We start from the raw sequence: 27530 nt of genomic DNA, 5'->3' as shown, positions 1-27530 counted from the left end.
AGCCTGGCTAAGATGGTGAAACCCCATCTCTACTAATAATACAAAAATGAGCCGGGTGTGGTGGCAGGTGCCTGTAATCCCAGCTACTTAGGAGGCTGAGGCAAGAGAATTGCTTGAAACTGGTAGGTGGAGGTTGTAGTGAGCCAAGACTGCACCACTGCACTCCAGGCTCGGTTGGGTGACAGAGTGAGACTGTCTTAAAACAAAACAAAAACAAAACAAAAAACCCACAGGTACTGATGAATGCCTTCAACGTAATTGATTAATGTGTAGATGGCATCATTTGGATAAAAAGTTTTGAAACTATAAAGCAAGATTCATTAATGAGTCATGATATCAAATTTGTAGCACCAATCCAGCATTAAAAAGAAGATTAAAACCTTGGAGGGATAAGTAATGCTTTGTAGAACTTTTGTTTCAGTTACTTGCATGTGTGTGCAATGAAAAACATATTTCTTTTTGATGTGACCACAGACAAAACAGTTTATCTACTGTATTTTATTGTTTTTTAAAGTATTTTATTTTTGAAAACAGGGTCTTGCTTGTCACCCAGGCTAGAGTGCAATGGTGATCACAGCTCACTGTATCTTCAGACTCCTGGGCTCAAGCGATCCTCCTGCCTCAGCCTTTTGAGTAGCTGGGACTACAGGCAGACCACCATGCCCAGCCAGGTTTCATTATGTTTAGTAGCGATAAGGCCTCACTATGTTGCCCAGGCTGGTCTTGAACTCCTGGATTCAAGTGATCCTTCTGCTTCAGCCTCCCAAAATATTTCAAGGTACTTTAGAAACATAAAACTAACATTTCAAATGATATTGTAGATAGTAGTTCTTGGGATAAATTTTTTTTTTTTTTTTTTTTTTTTTTGAGACAGAGTCTTGCTCTATCACCCAGTCTGGAATGCAGGGGAACCATCTTGGCTTACTGCAACCTCCGTCTTGCGGGTTCAAGAGATTCTCCTGTCTCAGTTTCCCAAGTAGTTGGGATTACAGGTGCACGCCACCATGCCCGGCTAATTTTTGTATTTAGTAGAGATGGGGTTTCACCATGTTGGCCAGGCTGGTCTCAAACTCCTTACTTCAGGCGATCTGCCAACCTCGGCCTCCCAAAGTGCTAGGATTATAGGCGTGATCCACTGTGCCCAGCCAGGATAAATGTCTCTTTAAAAAACTCAACTTTATTGCAACACACTTCACATATAATAAAATTTACTAATTTTAAGTGTGCAGCTTAAGGAACTTTCACAGATACATATAGTTGTGTTACCACCACCAAAGTCAAGATGTGGAAGAGCTCTTTTACCAAGAAGACTCCTGTTTCCTTCTCAGTCAGTCTCCTTCCATCACCCAGCCTGTCGTGTACAGAAAGAGGTCAAGGTATCTAGGCCACAAGCACAAGGAGGCGTAAGTTGATCAGTATGTATTGAGGATCCATAGCACGCAGGGCCTTGGAGGTCAGAGGATGACCAGGACTCTGGGTTTACTCTAGATGAAATGGGGAGGCATGGGAAGGTTTTAAGCAAAGGAGTGATCTGACTTAGGTTTTGAAAAGACTATGGAGAAACTACTTTATATATACACAAGGGATGAACAATAAGAAACTATACTATAGGTAAGAGAGCCAGACTTCTCACTGCTGGAGAAAGAAGTTACAAATGAGAAATAAGGGAAGGAAGGCTACTGTGATCTTTGTGGATGGGAGTTAGAGGCATCAGTAGGCACTTGTGTGTGGAGCGCCAGCTAGATACAGAGAAATATAGGCATGCCTGTAGACATGGGTTACGTGTGTGCATGAGTGTATGTATGTGTGTGTGTGGCCATCTTAATCTTAAATCTTCTAATCCATGAACACAGGCTGTTTTTCCATCAATTTAGGTCTCTTTAAAAATGCATTTCAAGAATGTTTGGTCATTTTCAGGGTGCAAGTCTTGTATTTCTTTGGTTAAATTTATTCCTAAGTAATTTTTTATGTCATTATGAATGTAACTTCTTTTTTTGTTTGTTTTTGTTTTTTGAGATGGAGTCTCGCTCTGTTGCCCAGGCTGGAGTGCACTGGCGTAATCTCGGCTCACTGCAACCTCCATCTCCTGGGTTCAAGTGATTCTCCTGCCTCAGCCTCCCTAGTAGCTGGGATTACAGGCACCTGCCACCAGGTCCAGCTAATTTTTGGCTTTTTTTTTTCTGTATTTTTAGCGGAGATGGGTTTCACCATGTTGGCCAGGCTGGTTTCAAACTCCCGACCTCAAATGATCTGCCCACCTCGGCCTCCCAAAGTTCTGGGATTATAGCCATGAGCCACTACACCCAGCCATGAATGGAACTTCTAAATTAAAGTTCCATTTACACAAAAAGAAAAAAACATTAAGTGAACTTTAGCTTAATGTTTGGATTGTTCATTGCTAATGGGTAGGGGAGTACTGACAGTTCCTGGCATGCTGTGGAGGTGTGATTACTGACTTTCACCCTTAATGAACTGGGACAAGGTACAGCAGAAGTGGAGGCAGGTGAAAGGGGTAAAATCCTCTGGGCTCTTGAGAGGTTTGGAGGAAACAGTAACTAGAAGGACTGTGGAATCAAGTGACTTTTGCTAAGTGCCACTAACTCATTAAGAGAGAAAATGTCAGTCTCAGATCTGTTGCTCAGCAATTTACAGCCAAGTGTGAGAGTCACAGGGCCTACTTGGCACACTTAAAGAGACCCTCACCCACTGCAGGCAGAAGGCAGAGAGAATGGAAGAGCAGGAACAGCTTCTAATTTTGAGAGGCTGAGTTCTCATTCTAGGCAAGTCTCTTATGTCAAAGCCGGGGGTCTGGTGGGAAAGGAGTGGGACCATGAGACTTGGGATGGGGGTATTTGGGGATTGCAAGTAAGAACCACGGATTTCCAGATTCCCCTGCAGAAGTGACCCCCATCCCCACTGCCAACTTCTCCCAAAAGACTACACAGAGGCTACAAATGAGGCAGGTGCCTTACAAGGCAATGCTTTCCCTTAGATACAGATCTGGTGACCAGGAGGGAAGTGGGTCCACCAACACCTCCCTGCTGGCCATCAGATCTGTATCTAAGGTCAAACCTCAGCGATCCCAGCTAGGAAGTGCTGGGCCAGCTCAGGAAGGAAGGGAGTTATATAGCAAAGGAGCTAGAGGACCTGGTTCACGCATGCCAGCTGGGACTGAAGCAGAAAGCCTGGGAATCGGAGGTGGTCTGTAAGGTGCTAGGTCAAGATAGGCTTGTGGGTCAAGGCCATAAGGCTGGGTATGGGAGAGTGTTGGTGTGGGGGCACCGTCCTGTGACAGGGATTCACTCCCTGGCAAGGGGGTTGGGCAGCTGCTGGGGTAGCCCGGGGTAGCCCTGGGAAGCCTGGGAAAGGGATGGTACATGTTAAATGAATGAAGTAGAGATGCCAGGACTGAAAACAGGGGCGGGAAGGAGCAAAGATCAGAGAAGTGGGCATAAGACCAGAAAACCCACCAGGCTAGCTACATTCCTTGGGAGGCCTGGAGGATTCTCCATCTATCAAAGTGGTAAGGAAGGAACTGGTGAGGGGCACCACCCCATTCAGAAACTGAGCGGTGCCCGTCCTCTGGCGGGGAGAGACTGATGGGAGAGTGGCTGTTACAGAGCTGGCCTCTCTGGTGGGAATGATAAGATGCAGCAGTGGTTCTCAAACCAGCACACATGCAGATCCACTGAAGGACTTGTCAGAACACACAGGGCTCCATCTGCAGGTCTGGGCTGGGGCCAGAGAGTGTCCATTTCTGAAAAGTTCCCAGGTGATGCTGCTGTTGCTCATCCAGGTACTAGACTTTGAGAGCCACTGGCTACGGGCCTAGCAGAGGGCGAGGGCAGCCCGTAAGTATCAGAAAAAAGGTGAGTATAATTACGGTAATGAGCTGCAAAGTTGGGATGGGCATGGGGGTGGGGAGTGAACTTAGGGTTCTACAGACTCAGGGATCAGTGACTCATAGAATATGGTGATCCTAGGGGAAAGATAGATGGGCCGCCAGCAGAAACACCCTTAAGTACATATACAATCAAAAACATGTCTATGCAAAGTCATGATCCAGTTTTCCCCGTGGAAAGTCATTGCCCAGTTTCTGACCCTGAGTCACCAGAAACAACAGGCTGAAAGGACAACACGACACGACAACCTTGATGGCAAGTGAGAGCCTTGGTCCTTCCCCAGAGCGACTGCAGCCAGTTAGAAAGCGAGCACTCACTCATTTCTTTTCAGAATGGTTGGGTTCCCACTGTGGCGTCCAAATTGACGCTGATACCTAAGGACCCATAGCATCACCATGGCCCCCATTAGAGCAGGGACAAATGGGGATCATGTCATCAACAGAGCCCTGGCTCAAGACACAGCAGGGTCAGAATAGCGGTATGGGCTGCAGCCACACATCCGAGGATCACTGGAATGTTACTGTATTTGAAGCCATGAGATTGGACTGGAGAAGCCACAGGTGGACAGAGAAAAGGTGAGTGGCTGAATGACTGGTGGGTGGCAATTAGGGGAAGAGCAGGCACTTGTGATAGCATTAAGGGAAGGGAACATCCTCCCCAAGCTCTCTGGCCTCCCCAGATCCCAGGGTCTATGAGGAAATCGGCTGTGTCTTTCTCCTTTCTATGTTCCCAGGGCCCAGCCCAGCACCAGGCACATAGAGGGGATTAAAAAACTAGCTTTCAAGTTACCTTATCATGAACACCACCAACAAACGCCACAGAAAATGTGCTTCTAGGGGCAGGGAGAGCAAATATGCTGTTCTTTGAAGGCAAATGCTTCTGTTTTTAGTTCTTATGTGGAAGTGAGAAGTCTTGTCCCTGTTGGGAAGATTAATCAGGGGATGTTTCATTGTCACTTGGGTCCCTTCCCAAGTTCATTTGTAATGAGTATGACATGACTTTCCAAATTAAGAGAGAGAAGTTGTGCAGCTTAAATTACTGCACATTTTCTTGATATGACAAATGCTATTTTTGCACCTTTTGAAAAGGCAGGCTATACTCCAACAGACACCTGCTGTGACCCTATGAAACAGTGACAAGCAAATGATCTGCCCACCCAAAATAGCCAGAAGAGCTGTGACAGAGTGGGGATGCTGTGGGCTCTGAGCAAGAGCGGCTGGATTCAGATTTTGGAGTGAGGTGGGGCATGAAGACGCTGTGTCCTGAAGCCTTTACTTCTCATCTTACTTATTCCTCGTAGCAATCCCATGAGGGAGGGGTTATCCTCACTTTACAGATGAGGAAACTGAGCCTGGAGGCTCAAGGACTAGCTTGTTCCTGTCCTCCAGCTCCCTAGACCCAGCTGGCTGCCGACCCTGCCGAGCTGCCATCATCTGTATCCGTGCCCTGACTCTTCAGTATCTCTCCCTGGCCTTCCGGAGACAGACCTCTGGCCAGTGGCCTCCATGTGATTTGGGGCTCCGGGACTTCTCCCGTGAAGATGACTGACATTTGCTGAGTGCAGTGTGAGTCTTGTGTAACATACTTCACATAGCACAACAGGCAGTGCAGCAAAGTGGGTAAGGTAAGGGTTCAAATCCTGGTTCCACCACTTTCTTTTTTCCTTTGAGACTGAGTGTTGCTCTTGTGGCCCAGGCTGGAGTGCAATGGCACAATCTCGGCTGGCTGCAACCTTCACCTCCCAGGTTCAAGCAATTCTCCTGCCTCAGCCTCCCGAGTAGCTGGGATTACAGGTGCCTACCACCACGGCCAGCTAATTTTTGTGTTTTTAGTAAAGACGGGGTTTCACCGTGTTGGCCAGGCTGGTCTCAAACTCCTGACCTCAGGTGATCCACCTGTCTTGGCCTCCTAAAGTGCTGGGATTACAGGTATGAGTCACCGTGCCTGGCCAGTTCCACCACTTGCATGGGCTCAGGCAAGCTACCACTCCGTGGCTCAGCTTCCACATCATTCACCTGGAGCTGATGGTACCTGTTGCACAGGCTGCTGTGCTGATTGTAAATTCATCCACATGAAGAGCTCAGAACAGTGCCTGATGCGGCAGAACTACACAAGGACTAACTCTGATGGTGGGAGCCAGGTTTCCTTGTGGTCCCGGCCTGGCAGCATCTTCCTCACCTGGGAATGGACTAATGCTTGGCCCGCCCCAGGCTACTGATTCAAACTCTGTGCATGGGACCGAGGGATCTGCGTTTTAACAAGCTCTCCAGTGAGGGCAATGCACATGAAAACTTAGTCCTTCTAACATCACTATAAGAAGGTGCTATTTTGTTCTCATTATTACTATTACGTGGATAAGGGGATGGGCTCAGAGGGATGGTCACAGCCAAGGTAATGCTGGTACTAAGTGCCAGGATGCCAAGTGGGTCAGTTCACTCTACACCACTGTGCCCGGCCCAGCCCTTCCTGCCAGCCCCATGCATTTCCCTTTCCCACTGGCTTCGTTTCCTTCCTGGCCAAGCCTGTTGGGGGCAAGTGTGCCTCTAAGTCCACAAACTTAGGTAGGCAGAAAATAGCCACAGGGTGAAGAAAACTCAATTCCCATCCATTGTCCGGGTTCAGTGGCTCACGCCTGTAATCCCAGCACTTTGGGAGGCCGAGGCAGGTGGATCATGAGGTCAGGAGTTCAAGACCAGACTGGCCAACATGATGAAACCCCGTCTCTACTAAAAAATACAAAAATTAGCTGGGCATGGTGGCTTGTGCCTGTAATCCCAGCAACTTGGGAGGCTGAAGTAGGAGAACTGCTTGAACCGGGACCCAGGAGGCAGAGGTTGCAGTGAGCCGAGATCGCATCACTGCACTCCAGCCTGGGGTACAGAGAGAGACTCCATCTCAAAAAAAAAAAAAAATTCCCATCCATTAAAGGGGTTAGAGATCTGACCCCCTTCCCTGGATTGCGCCAGACTGTTGAGGACTTACGCAGTGCTAAGGCACCAGGGCTGGGGTCTACCTGGTCCTCACACCACCTATCTGCTGGCATCCACTTGCCTTCCAACAGAGCCCCAGGTCTTCATCCCTACACGCAGAGGCTGGGACAGTGGGCCACTTCGGTTAATTAAGCGGCTTGTTCACTGCACCAACATATCAGGATGGGGTGATCGGTGGGACTGAAATCCCACCTGAGCTGTCTTTGCTGAGCTATGGATGTAGGTGCAGGGCAGCCTCCACCCTGAGGTAGGGCGTCTCTTCCACAGCACCAAGGAACCATCCACGGACCAGGTTGTGCAACCATGAGCTCATTCATCTTCCCAGAAAGGGTGCCTTTCCTAATTTGCACGAAGGAAGCTTAGAGATGGATGTGGCCCTGCTGGCGTGGACCCATGCTGGTGCAGAGGCTCCCACAGGTCTCTGGTCCTCTGCCACTTCCAGGTGGCGCTCAGGCTCCTGGCTTCACTCGGGCTTGGGGTGATGGGGTGCGGGGGAGGGAACCAGGGAAGGCTACCCTGGGCCATGAGGTGGCCTTTCCTCTCAGGCCCACAACCTCCCCAAGGCTGCCCCTGGGAAGTAGGGCACAAAGGGCCATTCGGATCCGTGCTTGGATAAACACAACATAACTGGGAGTTTGCTGCCGCCTGGGGCTCTGGCCAGGAAAGGGTGTAAGGCTCCCCTTGCTAGGACCCAGCAGCTGTGCTTCCATTCCACTCCATCGCCCCTCCTTCAATATTTTCTTGCCTCTGGGGAAACCCAACGCTCCTCAGCCTTCTTTCAGGAGTTTCTTCCCAACTTTTGTCCAGCTAGAAGTCCTCCCCGAGTTCCTAAAATCTTGGATTTTGGAGACCACAGTCAGACCTTTTCTCTTCACCTAGGGCACAGCCCTCCCCACAGGCAGTGAGCAGAAGGAATGAGCTAGGTGGCAGAAGGAAGGGGAGATCTATGAATTCCCCCACCCTACAACGACTGCACGTGCCTGGAGCCCCGTGGAGCGCAGGTCACACTGTGCCAGGTCCTCTGAGTAGGGAAAGACTCGCTATTCCCGCTTCCCCAGCCCGGATCGGGGCTGATGGAAAAGGCTGCAGCCCCCGGCGCGCACAGCCTCCTGCTTCTTGGACTTTGGTAAAATTGTGGCTGTGCAGGCCCGCGCTGCTTCCCATCCACCGCGCCGCTCACGCGGAGGTTCAGGGGGTCCCTCGCCCGAGGCGGCCCCAGAGCCGCCCCTCTGGTCTCCATCCCGGAGCAGCGCCCTCCCGCCCTCCTTGGGCGGCGCTGTCCCAGCGGCCGAGCGTTTTCACCCCTTACCTCGAGCTTCCCACGGTTCATCTACCGACGGCAGGAAGGGGGCGCACATGTCACTCTCTCCTCTCCAATTCGGCTACAACTCTGAGTTCGATCTTCACTGCAAACGACACCATCTGGTTGTTGGTCCCTAAGGTGTTCAGCCTGTGGAAGGGGGCTGCGGTTAAAAAAATAAAAGTACACGATACCGGGTCCTGAGCAATTTTTGTATTAGGTCAATTCTAGAAAAAAAAATTACAGGTCATTGTTTTTCATTCAAAGTAAACATTGTTTTATTGGCGGGGCACAGTGGCTCATGCCTGTAATCCCAGCGCTTTGGGAGGCCGAGGTGGGCGGATCATCTCAGGTCAGGAGTTCGAGACCAGCCTGCCAACATGGTGAAACCATGTCGCTACTAAAAATACAAAATCAGCCGGGTGTGGTGGCCTGCGCCTGTAATCTCAGCTACTGGGGAAGCTGAGGCAGGAGGATTGCTTGAAACCAGGAGATTGCAGTGAGCCAAGATTGCACCACTGCATTCCAGCAACAGAATCTAACTGGGCAACAGAGTTAGACTTCATATAAAAAAAAAATTGTTTTATTGAATCCTATTATCTATCTACCTATCTATCTGGATATCACCCATAGATACACATATTTTCCATATATATTTCATATATATATATATTCTTTCAGCTTAGATTACCCACTCTATTGAATAGAAGAATGTCAATAAGAAGTGAAGACTGCAAGACTCTTATTTTTGCCATTAAGCTATTAATAGAAATGCATAATTGTTAACATGTTAGCAACATGGCTCTCAAATTTTTTATTACAAAAAATAACAAAGTATACACTGCTCCTTATCATACATTCCACATAGTGGATTGATTTTGGCAGAATGGTTTTATCGATTTTTTGCATAACTCTGGTGTTTCTAGTGAATTTATGGTTGCTGTTGACAAATGAATGCAGCACCATGAATATTGCTTGATATTTTTGTTTACCTTAGCAAGAAAGACAAAGGTGAAATAACAGAGAAACTTCATTTATTCCTAATCATGATGTAACTTCTTTAAAATTTTTTTTTTGTATTTTTAAATTTTGTTGGGGCAGGATCTCGCTCTGTTACCCAGGCTGGAGTGCAACGGCTCCATCACAGCTCACCAAAGCCTCGACCTCCTGGGGTCAAGCGATCCTCCCAGTTCAGCCTCCAGAGTAGCTGGGACTATAGGTGCATGCCCAGTTAATTTTTGTATTTTTTTTTTGTAGAGGGGGGGTTTTGCCATGTTGTTCAGGCTGATCTCGAACTCCTGAGCTCCAGTGCTCTGCATGCCTTGGCCTCCCAAAGTGTTGGGATTACGAGCGTAAGCTGCCACACCTAGCCATGAAGCAACTTCTTTCCTGATCTGGATACAGGTTTTGAGACACTGGAAAAACATTTCCTCAAATCTCTGTGCTATTCACAATTCAATAGCTATAGACGCAACATACCACTAAATTTAATCTGCACTGTTAACATACTCTCCACTGCTTTTAAAGGCTAGACAATCAACAAAACAACAAATCCACAAAAACAAGTCATTGACCGATTTTTTTGTTGTAAACACTCAAGCAACCAATGCCATGTCAGTGAATATGGAGTAGGGTAGTACACAAGAAATGGCATTTCTACGGTGCAGGCACGCCTAGTCATTCATAACTTCAAGAACAGATCATAGGAAAATGCAGTGAAATAATAAGGAAGTGATACGCTTTGAATATTTGTTTGCTCTTTTTGTATAATTAACTGTAAGATTCTATAATTAATTTTTAATAATGGCTGTGTTTAACAGGTGGTCCACAAAATCCTTGAAATGTAACAGTTGGCACTTACAGACCTGTGGGAGCCAAATGCAGCACACCACTGCCAGGCTCCAGCGACTCCCGGCTTCTCCTGTGGGAGGCACTAGCAAGGGAAGGGAGGCTGGGAGGAGGAAGAGCTGGGTTTTTCTCCTCCTGCTTCCTCCTGGGATCCATTCTGCTTCTCATGAGGCTCTTTTCCAGCACTCTAGGCTTCTCCAGGCTCAGCCAACACCCTAGGATGCTAACAGCTTCTTGGCTTCTCACTCCTCCTGGTCCTTGGTGCTTCCTCATCCCATCCACCCCCATCCCATCAATCATTCCCTTCCCTTTGAGTTTGCCTCTGCTTCCTGGCCAGACCCTGCCTGCTCAAGCCTGCTCCTGTGGTCACAGCTTCTAATACTGCTAGTCACGTCACCCCTCTGACCTTCAGTATTGTGAGGATTCAGTATGAAGTAGCAGGATATTAAGCAGAAAGAGTAGCTGGGGGTACATCCCCCCCAACCTCCACCTCCTGGCCCTGCTAGTTCCTGATCCCCTATAACTCTTTCCCTACCTGGGCAGCTGTACCCTGAAACAGTCAATTCCTCGGGACAGGATTTACAGCAGAAATGGGGGAAAGGTTTTGAGTTTCGAAGTCCAAGACCCTGAAGGGCACCGGGCAAAGAAAAACTAATGAGTCTGTGCAAAGTGTCCTGCTGGGACCCAGTGGTTACTAAGAAGGCTCTCCCACCCTGCAGAGCTGTCCCCTATCCAGCCAGAAGATGTGGGACAGCAGAACCCCTGTTAGCTTGGGGAGTCAAAAAGCTGAGAATAAACAGCTGTAGCAGAGTCCAGGCAACTGTGAGAGCTGCCCCCCCTGCACCCCAATGTCCCAGAGTGGCCCAGGACTGGTGGGGCCTCCACATAGGTTTGGGTAATGACACCACAGCAGCTCTGTTGTTTGACAAGCAAAGGCCAGGTGTCAGTGTGCACCTGGGCGAATGGGAGAAGGATGGACAATGATGGGGTGATGGGGGAGTCCAAAGCCCCCTGTCCCACAGCAAGGTGAAGAAACCCAAGCACTGAATAAACCCACTCTCCACCTCCACTTAGTCTTAGCAGAAAAGGACAGGGAATTATTAATTGAAAGATATTAATTTCTACCACCTAAAGAATGGGATCTCCAACATAAGGTCTCTAGAAAAAGAAAGGTCCACTTTCTCTGTTGCTTGTGATTGGAGACTCATGCCTGTGACAAGAAGAGTACTGGAAGCTTTCCGAAAGGCCCCGGACCAGCTTGCAGAGCAGCCCACCTTCCTACGCCATCCGTAAAATACGCTAACCGCTAGTCCTGCCACGAGGATCCCTCTGGCCAGTGGATGACCATCCAGGCCTCCCCTGGGCACCTGTGTCGCCACCAGTCCAGGAGCACCCCAACCAAGGGCCAGCTGATTTGTCCCCGTGAGCCTTAATGACACTTATACTGAGAATTGTCATTCATAAATAACTGCCATGAAAAAGAATGCAACGTAAGTGTACAAAAAAGAGCTGTGGTTTCTATGGAGATTAAACTGATACATTCTTAGGGAAAGGTTGTTGGAAACAGCTGTCACGTTAGGGCTGTGCTTGGGACATTTGTAAAAGTTTGTGGAGATGTTAGATGTCTAGAAAGTTCGGTACTTGGAGCACTTCACGGTCTAAGTTTTCACTGTAAATTAAAGAAATTCATACTGGAAAATGGAATGTACTGTGAGGGTAGTTTGTATAAGGACAACTGGAACTCCAGTCAACTGACATCAAGAGAAGTATTCTGCACATTAAAATACTGGCAAATGGATATATATTTATGTTTCAAGTTGAAAAGATTATTTAGTTTGGGCACAGTGGCTCACACCTGTAATCCCAGCATTTTGGAAGGCCTAGATGGGTGGATCACCTGAGGTTGGGAGTTCGAGACCAGTCTGACCAACATGGAGAAACCCCGTCTCTACTAAAAATACCAAAAAAAAAAAAAAAAAGAAAAAAAGAAAAAGAAAAGTTAGCGTGGCGTGGAGGCACATGCCTGTAATTCCAGCTACTCAGGAGGCTGAGGCAGGAGAATCACTTAAATCCAGGAGGCAGAGGTTGCAGTGAGCTGAGATCACGCCATTGCACTCCAGCCTGGGCAATAAGAGTGAAACTCTTGTCTCAGAAAAAAAATTAATGCACATGCATGTGCTATATATATATACACACACACACACACACACACATATATACACATACATATTGTATATATATACATACGTATGTATATATATATGCATACGTATGTATATATATATATGCATACACACACACACACATATATATATACACACATATATGAGATGGGGTCTCACTCTGTCGCCCAGGCTGGAGTGGAGTGGGCTGATCAGACTCACTGCAGCCTCGCATTCCTGGGTTCAAGTGATTCTTCTGCCTCAGTTTCCCAGGTAGCACGTGTGCCACCACCAGCTAGGCTAATTTTTTTTTTTTTTTTGTAGAGACAGGGTCTCTCTATGTTGCTCAGGCTGGTCTCGAACTCCTGAGCTCAAGCGATCCTCCCATCTCGGCCTCCCAAAGTGCTGGGATTATAGGTGTAAGTCACCGTGACTGGCCCATATAATTAAAAAAAAAAAAAAAATAGACCCCCCTCGCCCTCCGCCCCCGCCAATCTCCAGGGCCTCGGATGAGAAGTCTCCCGTAAATGGTCATTACCTCAGCAACTCCATAGGCTATTTCCATCCACGAACGCCAGGACTCTCGTACACTGCGGGCACGCGTGACGGGGCAGCAGCAGGGAGCCCTCTCCGACGTCCCTTCTCTGAGCCCAGCGGGGCAAGCCCGCGACCCGCCAGCTGTTTGTACCCTGACTGCTCGCGCCAACTACCCGCGGTCACCAGGGTGCGGCAGGGGGCGGTGTCCAGCCGCCGAGGCCGCGCCGGGCCGCGCTCTGATTGGCTGGAGGTCGCGGCCCGCGCCCAGTCCGCCCGCCCCGTCAGCTAAGTGCCCGGGCTCGCCCGCTCCCGCCCCAGTCTGCGGGCCTTCGGGGCGGCGGCGGGGCCGGAGCGTGGCGGCTGAGGGGACAAGACCAGGGCAGGAGGGAGCCAGCCAGCCGCGAGACCCCGCACGCCTGGCAAGATGCTGTCCTGGCGGCTGCAGACGGGCCCCGAGAAGGCCGAGCTGCAGGAGCTAAACGCCCGGCTGTATGACTACGTGTGCCGGGTGCGGGAGCTGGAGCGCGAAAACCTGCTCCTGGAGGAGGAGCTGCGCGGCCGGCGCGGGCGACAGGGCCTGTGGGCCGAGGGGCAGGCCCGCTGCGCCGAGGAGGCGCGCAGCTTGCGGCAGCAGCTGGAAGAGCTGAGCTGGGCCACTGCGCTGGCGGAGGGCGAGCGGGACGCCCTGCGGCGCGAGCTGCGGGAACTGCAGCGCCTGGATGCGGAGGAGCGCGCCGCCCGCGGCCGCCTCGACGCCGAGTTGGGCGCGCAGCGGCGCGAGTTGCAGGAGGCGCTGGGCGCGCGCGCCGCCCTCGAAGCGCTGCTGGGCCGACTGCAGGCAGAGCGCCGCGGCCTCGACGCGGCCCACGAACGCGACGTTCGGGAGTTGCGCGCGCGCGCCGCCGGCCTGACCATGCACTTCCGCGCCCGCGCCACCGGCCCCGCCGCGCCCCCACCGCGCCTGCGGGAGGTGCACGACAGCTACGCCCTGCTGATGGCGGAGTCGTGGCAGGAGACGGTGCAGCTGTACGAGGACGAGGTGCGGGAGCTGGAGGAGGACCTGCGGCGCGGCCAGGAGAGTCGGCTCCAGGCGGAGGAAGAGACGCGGCTGTTCGCGCAGGAGGTCGAGGCGCTGCGGCGCGAGGCGCTCGGGTTGGAGCAGCTACGCGCGCGGCTGGAGGACGAGCTGCTGCGGATGCGCGAGGAGTACGGGCTGCAGGCGGAGGAGCGGCAGGTCCGTGCGCGGGGACGGCGCCCTGACCCCACACCCTCTGCCCCCGCCCCGGCACCCTGTCCTTGACAGGGTGGGGCAGCGGCCCATTCACCAGGGCGCGGCGTCGCGGACCCGTAGGGCCCGCCCGGAAGGTGCCCGAATGGCCTGGGGACCCGGGCTCGGTCCGCTGGTCCATCGACTCAGCGGGCGAGCGACGTGCGGCAGGTCCCAGTGGATGGCCCTGTCCCCGTCCGGGAGTTAGGTGGCAGCTGCTTTAGCTCTTGATGCGTGTGGACTGGGCGCATCCCGATAGTCTACCCTGTTAGCGCCAGGTTTTCCTTCCGTTTCCCGAGCTTCGTAGACCCAGATCTGAGTCAACCAAGAAACCTCTCTCACTTCCACAAGTGACGGCTCATAGTAGCCCCGTTGTCTATAGTGCTCCTCAGGAGAAAACCCACATTAATTTCCAAAACGGTTTTTATTTTGCCAATATGATTTCCCATTTGGAAGCCACAGTTGTGGCTCCCTGGGCGGCTGCCTTGTTTGATGTTGGGAGGGGCAGGAACCATAATGCAGAAAAGAGCTTAATCAGAGATGTTTTGATCACAGCACATGCTGACGTCAGATCTCTGCGTAGTGTAAGAGTTGTGGGAAAGTGGGTCCCTTTGGCAGGATGTTATTACAAGTGCAGAGTGATATAAACAAGTTACCATTTCAGAGAAGCACACCCTCTGACACCGGCAGGGTGACACCTGTGGCTGATGTCAACTATGCCCAATCCAGTCCTAGCGTTTGGCCCCTGCCCTGCCCAGCCTCAGCCACAATTGGAAATATCCCCAAATCCGCAATCAGTAGTTCTCAGGACAGTTGGAAATAACATCTGCACAATTTCACAAATATTTTAAGAGTATGGTTTGCAGCTGTGAGTTAAAGATTGAGACAGTGACTTTTTAAAATTAGAAATGAGAGATGGGGGTTGTGGTATGGAATGACGAGGTGATGTGACAGGTGTCCACAGATGATCGGCAAATACTATTGATTCTCCCTGGGTCCCCAGCACTGCGCTAGTCTGTCGGTATTCAAAGAGCTAGAGGCTAGATGGGAAATCATAGAAAACAGTAAGTACTAAATTGGGATTTAATCTTTTGAGTTGTGGGTGTTGTTCGGCTTCTGCCTCCTAATTTTTCAAAGTGTTCCCCTGGAGCTTTCCCATAGCTAAAGTAGGGACAGGGACTGACCCACCGTGTGCTGATTTCCACTTGTGGGCACTTGTGTCCCTTTGCAATGATAGTGGCCAGGGGTCTGAGTTCCGCAGGTCCTGTGCCCCTCATTGAGTGAAAGCTAAAAAGTGCCTTAATGTGGCATTCATGGAGGTTTAACCAGTGGTTATTGTGACTCTCCAAAAAGGAGTGTCAAACCAGCTTCCCAGGGGACCCCTTTGTAGGGAACCCTCACTACCAACCCAGGGGCCTGTGCTGTGCAGGCAGGTTTAGAAAATGCTGCTTTGAGTCATGCTGTGTGGAGCAAATCCTCACCATGCGTTAGCAGTCACAGTTCACTTGGCACATTTCACACCTTGAAACTCTGGTTCCAGTGTTCTGTCTTAGCAGCAGAGCCCTTCCCCCGACATTGAAATCTTCAGTGGAACCCCTAATCTGAGACAGATGAAAGCAGAGTTCTGACTGGAGGAGAGATGGGAACTTGGAAGTGCAGGTTAAATCCTGTCCAGCTCTCCTTTGACATAGGGACTCCAGGACCCACTGGGGAAATGCTTTTCCTGAGGTCACACCTGCCCTGGGGCTGGGACCCCACTCTCAGCTTCCAGTCCCTGTTCCTGCTCTATCTATGGCAAAACCCCAGAAGAACACGTTCAAAAGTTAGGAGGCAGAAGCCAAACAAAACCCACAACTCAGATTAAATCCCAATTTAGTACCATACTGCTTTCTTGATTTCCCATCTAGCTTCTAGCTTTTTGAATACCAAAGGTCTAGCTCAATGCTGGGGCCGGGGAGAATCAACAGGTATTTGCCAATCGTCTGTGGACACCGGTCACGTCACCCCAGTCATTCCAGTGATACCTCTCTCTTGTTGGAATTTGCTGCTTTTTCCTAAAACCAAAGAGTGAGGAAAATGTCAATAAGGACCTGGGTTTTTGTTTTGTTTTGTTTTTGTTTTTTGAGACAGAGTCTTGCTCTGTTGTTGTCCAGGCTCAAGTACAATGGCTGATCTTGGCTCACTGCAACCTCCGCCTCCCGGGTTCAAGTGATTCTCATGCCTCAGCCTCCCAAATATCCTGCATTACAGGCACCACCACCATGCCTGGCTGATTTTTGTATTTGTAGTAGAGACTGGGTTTCACCATGTTAGCCAGGCTGGTCTTGAACTCCTGACCTCAGGTGGTTTGCCTGCCTTGGCCTCCCACAGTGCTGAGATTACAGGTGTGCACCCCCTGTGCCCAGCTGGTTTTTTTTTTTCCCAGTTCCAATTTGCAGAGGTTTTATTGTACTAAATATTACCAGTCACTACCTTGTTTATATCCTGAATCTTCCCTCAGTTAGCTTAAGACAATCCCATTTCAAGTTGCATTCCAGAAGATTCAGCATCAGTCACAGAGATGCTAGGAAGTATGTGAAGGAGTAAGTATTGATGATTTAGCCCCAAGCCTGCAATTTTTTTCACGTTCTGTAGAAGCTTACTCTGGGGAGACTGAAAAAAATCCTAAAAATGGGTTTAATTAGTATATGGTAATAAATGTCTTATTATTAAGAGTTAGCCTTTAGCAAGTGCTTCTTGTGTGCCAGGTACTACAGATGCCCTTCACAAGTATTCACTGTTAGTGTCCACACCAGTGTCAGAAAGTGGGTACTAATATTAGCCTCATTGTACAGAGGAGGAAACTGAGTCACAAAGGTCACCTGATTAGCGAGTAGTGAAGCCAGGGTTCAACTCAGGCTCTGGTGCCTGAGCAGCTGACCACTGGGCCACAGTTCCTCTCTTTTGTCTCTTCCATCAGAGAGAGAAACCTTTAACCAGTTATTCCTGCCTTCATAGCATAATGATAATTGCTCTTCCTAAGGGCTAGCCCGAGATACTCTGCTAGTTTCCAGTCCTAAAATGCTTTTAGACCCCTCCAGCTGGCTGATGTCAGAATAGTTTTGGCATTAAAACTATTTTCTTTCTTTTCTTTCTTTCTGTGTTCCATGTGCTTTAATGCCGCCTTCGCTGGAGGCAGGAGCTGGAGTCGGTGAAGGGTATCCCCTCATTGTGCCCGGCTCTCTTTGCCTCTGGCCATCTTCTGTGGGTCATGGGGGAAGATTGCTAGGATTCTGCTTGGGGGGAAGCTGGTCCTTCCCAGATGGCCCGTGTGCCTTCTCTATATGAGGTGATAATTGTTGGCCTGCCTCAGGTCTGGCCTCAGATTTGCCTGCGCAGTTTGCTGAACTGACATCCAAGTTCCCAAATGTGATCTAGATCATGGAAAGCCTGAGTACCACATCCAGGCTGCAGGAGGGGGCTTCAGAAAACACTGGAAGACATTTGTAATAGGGTAAAGACCAGCTTTACCCTGCAAACACTTAGAGTTTTGCTTATGAGTGTGAGCCCTTAGCTTCTGAGACTGTTTGGAAAAGGCTTCTAGGACCCCAAAACATGATTGAATGAAAACTTTCTGTAGATGGGAAGGTGGGGTGGGATTAGCGGAGGGTCCGTGCTCTGCAGCTGTCCTACCTGGCCCTGAATTCGGACTCTGCCACTCTTTGGGCAGGTGAAGTTGTTTAACCTCTCTGCAGTTCTGTTTCCCCCTTTATGAAATACTGGCTGTAGCTCCCAGGGTGTATACAGTTGGTTCATTGTTCATCTCACAGCCATTGAGCATTTAGTGTGTGAAGCTCAGTTCTTCATGGCTGGAGATTCAGCAGTGGAAAATGCCACATACAACAAGGAAAGGCCCTTGACCTGAGAGGCCTGCAGGTGGAAACAACACGTTTTTTTGGGGATGCCTCAGCCAGGCTGCCAGGGTGGCTAGGGCATAGCGAGCAGGAGTGCCCTAGGACTTGGGCTTTTAATCCACTAGAGGTTCTGAGCAGAGGAGAGTAGTGGCCTGGCTGTGTCTTAATGGAATCACTGATGCTGCTGTTTTTAAAATAGACTGAGTGGGTGTAGGAACGCCTTACGAGACTATTGCGGTAATCCAGGCAGGAAGTGCTGGAGGCTTGGACCAGGGGTCTGAGAGGGGGACCTGCCTTGAAGTTGAAACGAGCAGGGTTTGCTGCCAGATTGGATGTGGTGGGAGAGGGAAAAATCACAGTGGACTCCGGGGCTTGTGGCCTGAGCAACTGGAAGAAGAGGGTAGCCTTTACTGCAGGACATTGGTTAGGATGGGCCTGCATGGGAGATTAGTTCAGTGTGCATATGTTCAGTTTGAGATGCTTCTTAAGATACCCACCGAGGATAGTAAAATATAAGTTGAGTTCAGGGTACTGTCTGGGCTGGAGCTATAAATACTTCATTGGCAAAAAATTCATGCTTATTTTTATGAATACACTTAATTTTTTTGTCCGAATGAAGTTATCACAGTATTTAAATCCCCTAGAGCTCTACCATTCAAGATTGCAAATGACTGTGATACTTGTGAACGGTTCCACAGCCACACTCCATGAGTGGTAGCTCAGGTTTGGCTAAGAGAAAGTGAAATCTTTTGATACTGACATCAGCATGCCTTCCCTGCTATGGAGCAAGATTTCATCATCTGTTGTGATGCTGCCCAAAAGTTCTCTAAATAGCAGCAAAAGGGTGACCTCTCTCCCAGGCTTTTGCAGCATTAGGTGAAACTGCATCTAGCGTCCTGTGTCTGAGGCTCCAGTGCCCCTGTCCTGACCCACAGCTTGCAGACTGGCAAAGCAGAGCCCAAGTCTGAAGTTTTATTCAACAGCTGGATTGGTTGTGATTCCTTCACTGTTGGGAGTCAGTGAAGTCTTACATTTCTGCTTCCAAACATCAACTAATTTTCCTTTGACAATTTAGGAAGCGCTGACTCACATGGAAATGTGATTGAAACTATACTTATTCCAACTTAAACACAGTTTGACTTTCCTCTTTATATTTTGTGGGGCGCAGAACTATTCTGTGTCTTCTGGGAGGAGAATCTTCCTGCACACCCCTTCGACATAACTGGGGTTTCTTGACCTGCTCAGGAGGTTTGTGGCTGGAGAACTGCATCATATTTTTTTTTTCTAAGCAGTTTAACAACATTTGAACTTCCTTATAAGGAATAAATTACTATAAATTTTTAATTTATAATATTTATGTCAAATTTCCTATAGTAGAAAGGGCACTCATACACATACATACATACATGCATACATACAGCCCATCTTATATGAGAACCTCGTACCTGAATTTGTATGTCCTCTAAAACAGGGGAACATAGGATTTTTAACACTGAGACTTAACTGTAGAATGTGTGAATGTCATGGCTAAATTGTGGCAGTGCTGTCACTTACATGAAGACTGGCAGTTGCTCTGCTTTGGTGAGCTTCTCTGTTTATAATGCCAGCTGTGGGATCTGTTAACATTATCCACCCTGGGACATAAGTCAGTGATTTTTAAATTTACTTCTTTGCTTTAAAAGCTAAGGGGTTTTTGATTTTAGTATCTTTCATATTCTAAGGAAACCTAAGAACAATCACTGGCATAGAAATATAACCGTTATGAGAAATAGACATATTTATTGGCTGATGATGCATTTTAAAAAATGATAAATTCCAGCTGGGTGTGGTGGCTCATGCTTGTAATCCCAGCACTTTGGGAGGCCGAGGCAGGAGGATCACCTGAGGTCAGGCATTTGAGACCATCCCGGCCAACATGGTGAAACCCTGCCTCTACTAAAAATACAAAAATTAGCTGGGCGTGGTGGCAGGTGCCTGTAGTCCCAGCTACTTGGGAGGCTGAGGCAGGAGAATCGCTTGAACCTGGGAGGTTCCAGGCTGCAGTGAGCCGAGACTGTGCCACTGCACTCCAGTCTGGGCAACAGAGTGAGACTCTGTCTCAAAAAGCAAAAAAGAAAACAAAAAGACAAATTCCATGTGTGATCTTAGTAGAGTTCATTCCTTGGTTTCACAGACATACTTATTGTGGACCCTCAGCATCTTGCCAGGTGCCTTTGGTGAAGGGATTCCAGCAGCAATGAACATAATACTCCCTCTCCTAGTAGACTTACAGTTTTTGAATTCTACAAAGATAAATGGTTATGGTCTGGCTTAGTTTAGTTAATTATGTTCCAAAATAATGCAACTTCCCATTACAAACCAGAAGCTAAAAGTATATGGACTTATTTCAATGTTAAAACATTTGTTTGGTTAATTGTTCCCCAGAGTAACTAACAACTAGGAAGAAAACAAAACTGTAAATTGGTGCAGCTGAAGCCCATGTGTTTATTAAGTAGAAGATACTGTGGGCTTCAAATAGTACATTTTGAGAAGGGCAATATAATCTTGATCATTTCATCTTAAATGGAACAGAGCAGCTACGTGCTGTGTGACTTGTATGTGGAGGGCACTGGTCTAGGACTGGGATTCAGAAGGCTGCAGCATCTCCCAGCCAGGTAGAGAGGCAGGCAGGAGGACCCAGCTAGGGGTGAGAGGAGCCGTGAGGAGCGACCAGGATGCCCTTACTAGCTGCGTTGTGCAAGTACAGTTCAAAAAGAAGATTTATTTATTTTTATTTATTTTTTTGAGACAGAGTCTCGCTCTGTTGCTCAGGCTGGAGTGCAGTGGCACGATCTCGGCTTACTGCAACCTCCGCCTCCTGAGTTGAAGTAATTCCTGTGCCTCAGCCTCCAGAGTAGCTGGGATTACAGGCCCATGCCACCATGCCTGGCTAAGTTTTGTATTTTTAGTAGAGACAGGGTTTCGCCATATTGGCTAGGCTGGTCTCGAACTCTTAACCTCAAGTGATCTGCCCTCCTCATCCTCCCAAAGAATTGGGATTACAGGCGTGAGCCACTGCGCTTGGTCCCAAAAGAAGTTTTATATCTGAGTTTGTATTTTGTCATTTATGCCCAGAGTGCATTTCTCCTCAGATGACCTTAGAGTAGCTTTTCTAAGTGAAACAAAACTCTTATCAGTTTACCTGCTTATTATTGGAGAAATCATGACTTGGGGGGATTCATTCCAGTTCACATCTGAGTGACTTATGTTTCAAATATTGTAAAACCCCTGATTTCTAGTCTTGACTTATTTTCCCTAGGATCTTAGTGACTGGTTTGAGGTATTGGCTTTCCTAAGCAGACTGATGTCTGAATGGTAGAGGTGATTTGAATAAAACTCCTAAGCATTCATTACTAATAGAGAGTCTGAACGGAGAAGCCAATGTCCTATCAAAATCTTCATATGCAATAAAAAAAACTTCCATATGGAAGAGATACAACATTGGAAACCATCCCTGCGAATGACTGCATGTTGAATAACCCTGGGTGTTTTTCAGGTCTGTTAATAATCCTGGTCTGTTTTTATGTCCTAAACTGTCAGCACCTTCAGTTTGAGCCAGTAAAGCTCCAGTTCTCCAATCTAAAAGTCCATCTTTTCTCTTTAGAGAGTGATTGACTGCCTGGAGGATGAGAAGGCGACCCTCACCTTGGCCATGGCTGACTGGCTGCGGGACTATCAGGACCTCCTACAGGTGAAGACTGGCCTCAGCCTGGAGGTGGCAACCTACCGGTAAGGATGCTGTGCTGAGTTGGCCTTGATGAAGCCATGGGGATGTGACTTGTACATGAAGGAAACTGGTCTAGGGACCGTAGCCTCCGTAGCTTTGTGACAAGCAGAGAGCAGCCCTTGGCATGGCCAGGCAAGGAGTTGAAAGCCAAAAGGAGGTGGAAGAGTAGGGGCTTGCTTAGGTCACTGAGCATGTGTCCCCAGAATGGGAGTAGCTGAGCCTCGCACCCTTACCTAGTGTCTGTGTGTTCTGGGCACTCCTGAAGAGCTTTACACATGTCAACATGTTGGATCATAGGAACTAGAGACTGTGTTTACAGATGAACAGACTTTTCTCAGAAAAATTACAGAGCTGGGAAGTGGAGGGCTAGGATGTATTATTGTGTTTTCACACCACTATAAAGATACTACCTGAGACTGGGCAATTTATAAAGGAAAGAGGTTTAATTGACTCGCAGTTCCACAGGGCTGGGGAGGCCTCAGGAAACTTACAATCATGGTGGAAGGTGAAGGAGAAGAAAGAACCTGCTTCACAAGGTGGCAGGAGAGAGCGAGTTCAGGGGAAACTGCCACTTTTAAAGCATCAGATCTCATGAGAACTGAGTCGCTATCATGAGAACAGCATGAAGAAAATCACCCCCGTGATCCAATCACCTCCCACCAGGTCCCTCTGTTGACACATGGGGATTACAGTTCGAGATGAGGTTTGGGTGGGGGTGCAGAGCCACACCACGTCACGGTGTTCGGACCCAGGACGTCTGTGTCTATCTGCCTGTTGATTGTTGCTTTGAATCCCAGGGCTCTGATGCCACCCTCTGTGGGTTTGGCTTTGAAGAACTGCATCTCTTCCAAGAGATTAGCATGGTGCATGGTGATGTAGGGCAGCTGGCTTTGTTTATCAAGATGTTGACTTGAGTTCAAGGTAACCAACTCTGATGAAAAGGTCAGAGAGTGCTCCAAGGGGCTGGGTGCTGGGCGGGGCAGAGAATGCAGTCCGGTCCCCCTGGGTGTGGCCTGTGGGCCAGCAGAACAGTGCTCCTCCCCTTCTTGGCATCACCCCTCGCTTCCCCTGGTGTCAGTGGGTCTTTGATTGAGGTACTACCCCTTATTTCCTGGAGGCTCTCATGCTCAGGACTGCTATGGAGGAGCCAGGATCTATGAAACTTAAAATGGAAGGAATTTTAGAGACTCAGGTACCCCACTTGCAAGAATGGTAACAATAGCCAGCTTTACAGAGCCCTTACTGCCTGCCAGACATGGTGCTAAGTTCTTTGCCGCTGTTCTCTGCTCCGAGTCAACCTCTGAGGTGGGCAGCACTCTGCCTTCTTAGAGGTGAGAGAGGTGTCGAGGTTGAGGCTGCAGGCTGGTGAGGAGCAGAGCCAACCGGGTCTGGTGCCAGCCCTGTGGCATACCCACCAGGCCATGTAAAAAGGGCACAGTGCCTGCTCCATTCCCAGGATTGTGGAGCATGTGTCAGTGGAGGGTGTGAGCAAGCTGTGGAAGCAGCTTTGGCAAAAAGAGTCAAAGACCTGGTTGTCAAAGCCGTGGTCAAGTGGCTTCTCCTTAACAGGTGGGGTGGCCGGCGGGGGTTAAACCTGGAGAGGTTAAGAAGGGCACCAGCTCCCCTGGTGAGGGATAGAGCAGGGACCATCCCCAGGCCTAGTTCAGCACGTGTTATAGGCTGCCTCTGCAATCTTCTAATCACGATTTTTTTTTTTTTTCTGAGATGGAGTCTCTGTCAGCCAGGCTGGAGTGCAGCAACCTCTGCCTCCCAGGTTCAAGCAATTCTCCTGTCTCAGCCATCCAAGTAGCTGGGACTACAGGTACCTGCCACCATGCCTGGCTACTTTTTATATTTTTTGTAGAGACAGGGTTTCACCATGTTTGTCAGGCTGGTCTCGAACTCCTGACCTCAGGTGATCCGCCTGCTTTGGCCTCCCAGAGTGCTGGGATTATAGGTGTGAGCCACCGTGCCTGGCCCTGATCATGATTTTTTGCCCTAAGGATATCAAGGTGGCCTGAATTGCTTTGATGTCTATTAAAAGGGTATCTGGCTGATATGTGCTTGTAGTTCACATTGCAGCCTGGGCCAGCCTCACTGTCTTTATTGTCTGGAAGACTTACATCAGCCAGGGTTCATCCCAGCCCTCACTCCCATCAGTGAAGAGGGAGCAGCTCTATCAGGCAGCCCCTGGCCTGGACCCCAGGAGGCTGCTAAGGGATGAGGCCTTCCCAGGGGCATGGCAGTCCTTGGAGGAGCCTTGGCCTAGTTGAGGGATGAATTGAGATGCCGTCCTGGGGCTAAGGCCATGAGGACCTTTCTGGTTCCACTATTTGAGAGGCTTGCTGAGCTGAGGGGCTGGTGGCCAGGGCTCAGAGAAAGGGAAAGATGCACTCAAGCCTGGCCTTCCCAAGCTCCATCTTGGCATTCTCCTTGGAAATCTTGTGAGGTGAACAGTTGCAAAATTAAATTATTAGGGCATTGAAACACCTGTTGAGTTAGTTGACCTAAAGTTTAATATGGAAGACTTGAAAACACTCAGGCTTCATTTGGGGGAAGAAAGCATTAATCAGGAATTTTTCGTTTGTGAATGACAGAAACTCTTCTCAGACTGCCTCAAGTCAAAAAAGAATTTATTACTCATATACCTGAAAGTCCTGTGCTGGTCCACTCTGTTATGAAGGAATACCTGAGACTGGATAGTTTGTAAAGAAAAGAGGTTTATTTTGTCTCACAGTTCTGCAGGCTGTACAGGAAGCACAGTGCTGGCATCTGCTCCTGGTGCAGACTCAGGAAGCTTACAGTCACAGTGGAAGGTGAAGGGGGAGCAGGCGTGTCACATGGCAAGGGAGTGAGCAAGAGAGATCCAGGAGGGGTGGGTTGTTTTTTTTTTTTTTAAGATGGAGTCTTGCTCTGTTGCCCAGGCTGGAGTGCAGTGGTGCAATCTCAGCTCACTGCAACCTCTGCCTCCCACGTTCAAGCAATTCTACTGCCTCAGCCTCCTGAGTAGCTGGGATTACAGGCACCCACAACCACACCTGGCTAATTTTTGTATTTTTATAGAGATGGGGTTTTACCATATTGGCCAGGCTGGTGTTGAACTCCTGACCTTGTGATCCACCCACCTTGGCTTCCCGAAGTGCTGGGATTACAGGCGTGAGCCACTGCACCTGGCAGGTGCTGGGTTCTTTTAAACAACCAGATCTCACGTGGACTCACAGAGTGAGAATGAACTTGTTATCATGAGGACAGCACCAAGCCATTCATGAGTGACCCACTCCCATAACCCAGACACCTTCCACCAGCCTCCACCTTCAACACGGAGGTCACATTTCAACATGAGATTTGGAGAAGACACACATCCAAACCATATCACTTCCTTAGTTTCAGGTCCAGATGGGTGGATGATCTCTCTCTTCTGGATTCTTCTCACTATGTGGCTGGACAGGTCTTGAGGAGCTCCAGGCTTAGGGTCACCCAGCCTCATACCCACCGTCAAAGGAGGGGGCCTCTTTCCTTTCGGCCTCTGGCTCTTTTGGGTCATGTTCCTGCCTCTGAGCCCATCACTGGCTAGAGGAACGAAGGGCTCTAGAGCTTTGGGGTGGGGGTCCAGCCTCTTATGAGTCACATGGACTGAGACTGGGGTGGTGGGAGTTACCCCAAATCAGGCCCTCTTCTAGGACAGATGCCATGCAGGCCTGAAAAGCTGAGCTCTGTGTCTGTGTTAGGTAACGCCCATGCTAGATGAATCTTCCCTGCAGGGCAGCTGGAATTTTCTGTTTTCTTTCAGTAATAGTTCTCTGAGTTAGAATCAGGAGACTTCTGTGCCTTATCTCTCTGGGATTTTGAGCTCCTTCCTTCCCTACTTTGTCCTGCCCACTGTTCATCCTGAAAAGCCCGTGTAAACATGGGCTTCCTGTCTGAGAGTCCAGGGCCTGCCTTTTTGCTAGGGTATTCACAACCCCACCGGCCAGCTTTTCCTGGGCATCGATCAAGAGCTGTTTCTGCTCGCTGTCAGCAGCCTGTCAGCCAGGGCAGAGTTTATTTTGTCTGTCTATTGCTGGCGTTTCCCTAACCCAATTATGGATTGACATGGCCATCTCCTAGGAATCGAGGACCTATTAATGCTTTCAGGGGAGCGAGTGCTGGATTTCATGGTACCTCTTTCTGCTGTCCAAGTTTGCTTGGGAAAAGTGAGGACCCCTGCCAGGAAACTGCCTGCCCAGCCCTGCCAGGTAGGATCACTGAGGCCTCCCGCCTCTGTGCTCCGGTTTAGTCTCAGAGATGCCCATCGACGAAAAAGATGTTGAACCCATTCTTTTGTAAAAGCCAAAAACGTAGCATTTTTGAAAATGACCAGTGCATGTGTGGAAGACAAACCCTTGTCATCCTCGATGGGAGTCGTTCTCAGTCTGCACTGCTCCGATTCTGAGGATGGGTGTGCAGTTCCTATTCATGTCAGTGCACGGGTGCTCTTCTGACCCTTCTTCTTTCACTAAAGTGCCCATTTGATCTCTGCAAACCTTGACCCACCTGTGGTGGCCATTGCCCTAGAATTGCTGAGTGGACACTCACCATCCTGTGGCTCATTGGTTCTCATTCACATGCAAGGGAAGGGACTGTGGCTGTTTGATGCTTGAAGCACATTTTGCTGGGATTTGTCCATTGTCCCAAGGACTCTCAAGTGTACTGAACACTTCCCAGCCCAGATATTTGGCTCTTCTAAGTGACCATCACAGGGAAGCAGCAACATTAATCATAAAATAATACAGTTGTATACTTGTAATTTCCAAAGAGACATGGAATTTATAAATAAACATATAATTTAATGAAGTAAACATATAATTAAAACAAAGCAAACCTCAAAGAGTCTAAGACTGGAGGTTTGCCTTAGGCCAGTGCATGGCCAGGGAAGCTGCTGGCACCTCGCCTGGAAGGTGAAGATGAGATCGAGACCTTTGAGCATCCTAGGACATGCAGCACCGTCCTACCCTTTCCTCCGGCATTGTGGGTGGCAGTGAGCGAGAGCCTGGGGCTGGGCTTGGGGCGGTGGATACTGAGAAGAGAGGAGACACACCCTGCCTGCAGCTGGCACCAGGCTGTACTGGCTCTTGTCTCCTATCAAGAGTAGCTGTAGTTGTGTGGGGCTGGAGGTACTGATCCATTTGCTCCATGATCACAGGGTCTTGCCTGGAGTGTGCCTTTTATTGTACTAGTAGCAGAGTGGCAAGAGAAAGATGCTCAGAGACAGGGAGTGACTGCACCCTGGAATCTCCCGACCCTCAATATTCTGATTAGATTAGTGGCAGGTGGAACCAGCACGGTGGTTTTCAACCTCTCCAGATGATTGTTAGGTGCCACCAGGGTAGAGAATCCCTGGTCCAGGGCCTCACTGCTCACCGGCAGCAGCGTGCACATTGGGAGGCACTGCAAGTTTGTTGGGAATGCAGAATCTTGGGCCCCCCCAGACATACTGGACCAAAGTTGGCCTTGTAACAAAATTCCAGGTGATTCGTGCACACACTACTGTTGGCAAAGTGGCCCAGGGGCAGGTAAGTCTAGGCCCGATGAAGGATGGATTGATGGAGGAGAGGGGAAGCAGTCACAGTGGGAGACGAGGCTTATGCCAGGACCCACACGTCAGTCTCGTCTGTTTGCAGTTGCATGTGGCGGTCCCCTTAGAGCTGCATTGGGCCTGTCCGAGGTCACAGAAACCTGTGGAGCCACCTGGAGAGACCACACTTCAGAGAAGGTAGTGACTTGGTTGGACAGAATCTGAAGCTCTGAACACCCCAGATGAGCAACACAACTCATTCCTTTAAATCCTATTTTGCAGAATCATGTCAAAACGAACAGTCTCTAGTT

At 49.3% G+C, this 27530-nt stretch overlaps 1 protein-coding gene and 1 long non-coding RNA gene across 3 annotated transcripts in view; one reads left to right on the top strand and one right to left on the bottom strand.

Moving 5' to 3' along the window:
• Nucleotides 1-12880, bottom strand: part of LOC105707625 (uncharacterized) — a 43830-nt gene extending 30950 nt beyond the window's left edge. The window contains exons 1-2 of the long non-coding RNA XR_010342635.1: nucleotides 12741-12880; nucleotides 8202-8342 (exon numbers count right to left, since the gene is read on the bottom strand). This is a non-coding gene — a long non-coding RNA (uncharacterized LOC105707625). The remainder of the gene's footprint in view (nucleotides 1-8201; nucleotides 8343-12740) is intronic.
• Nucleotides 12881-13055: 175 nt separating this feature from the next.
• Nucleotides 13056-27530, top strand: part of SYNM (synemin) — a 30614-nt gene continuing 16139 nt past the window's right edge. For both annotated transcript variants that reach the window (XM_064376251.1, XM_012438617.3), the window contains exons 1-2: nucleotides 13056-13973; nucleotides 21543-21667. In XM_064376251.1, coding sequence (XP_064232321.1) covers nucleotides 13164-13973; nucleotides 21543-21667 — 935 coding nt within the window. In that variant the 5' untranslated portion in view covers nucleotides 13056-13163. The remainder of the gene's footprint in view (nucleotides 13974-21542; nucleotides 21668-27530) is intronic.

Source organism: Aotus nancymaae, unplaced genomic scaffold (genome assembly GCF_030222135.1).
Source record: "Aotus nancymaae isolate 86718 unplaced genomic scaffold, 86718_ANA_hifiasm-v0.15.2.pri h1tg000014l, whole genome shotgun sequence".
Taxonomy (NCBI): Eukaryota; Metazoa; Chordata; class Mammalia; order Primates; family Aotidae; genus Aotus; species Aotus nancymaae.
The sequence above is the reverse complement of the archived record's forward strand: the minus strand, read 5'-3'. Positions and strand labels throughout refer to the sequence as shown.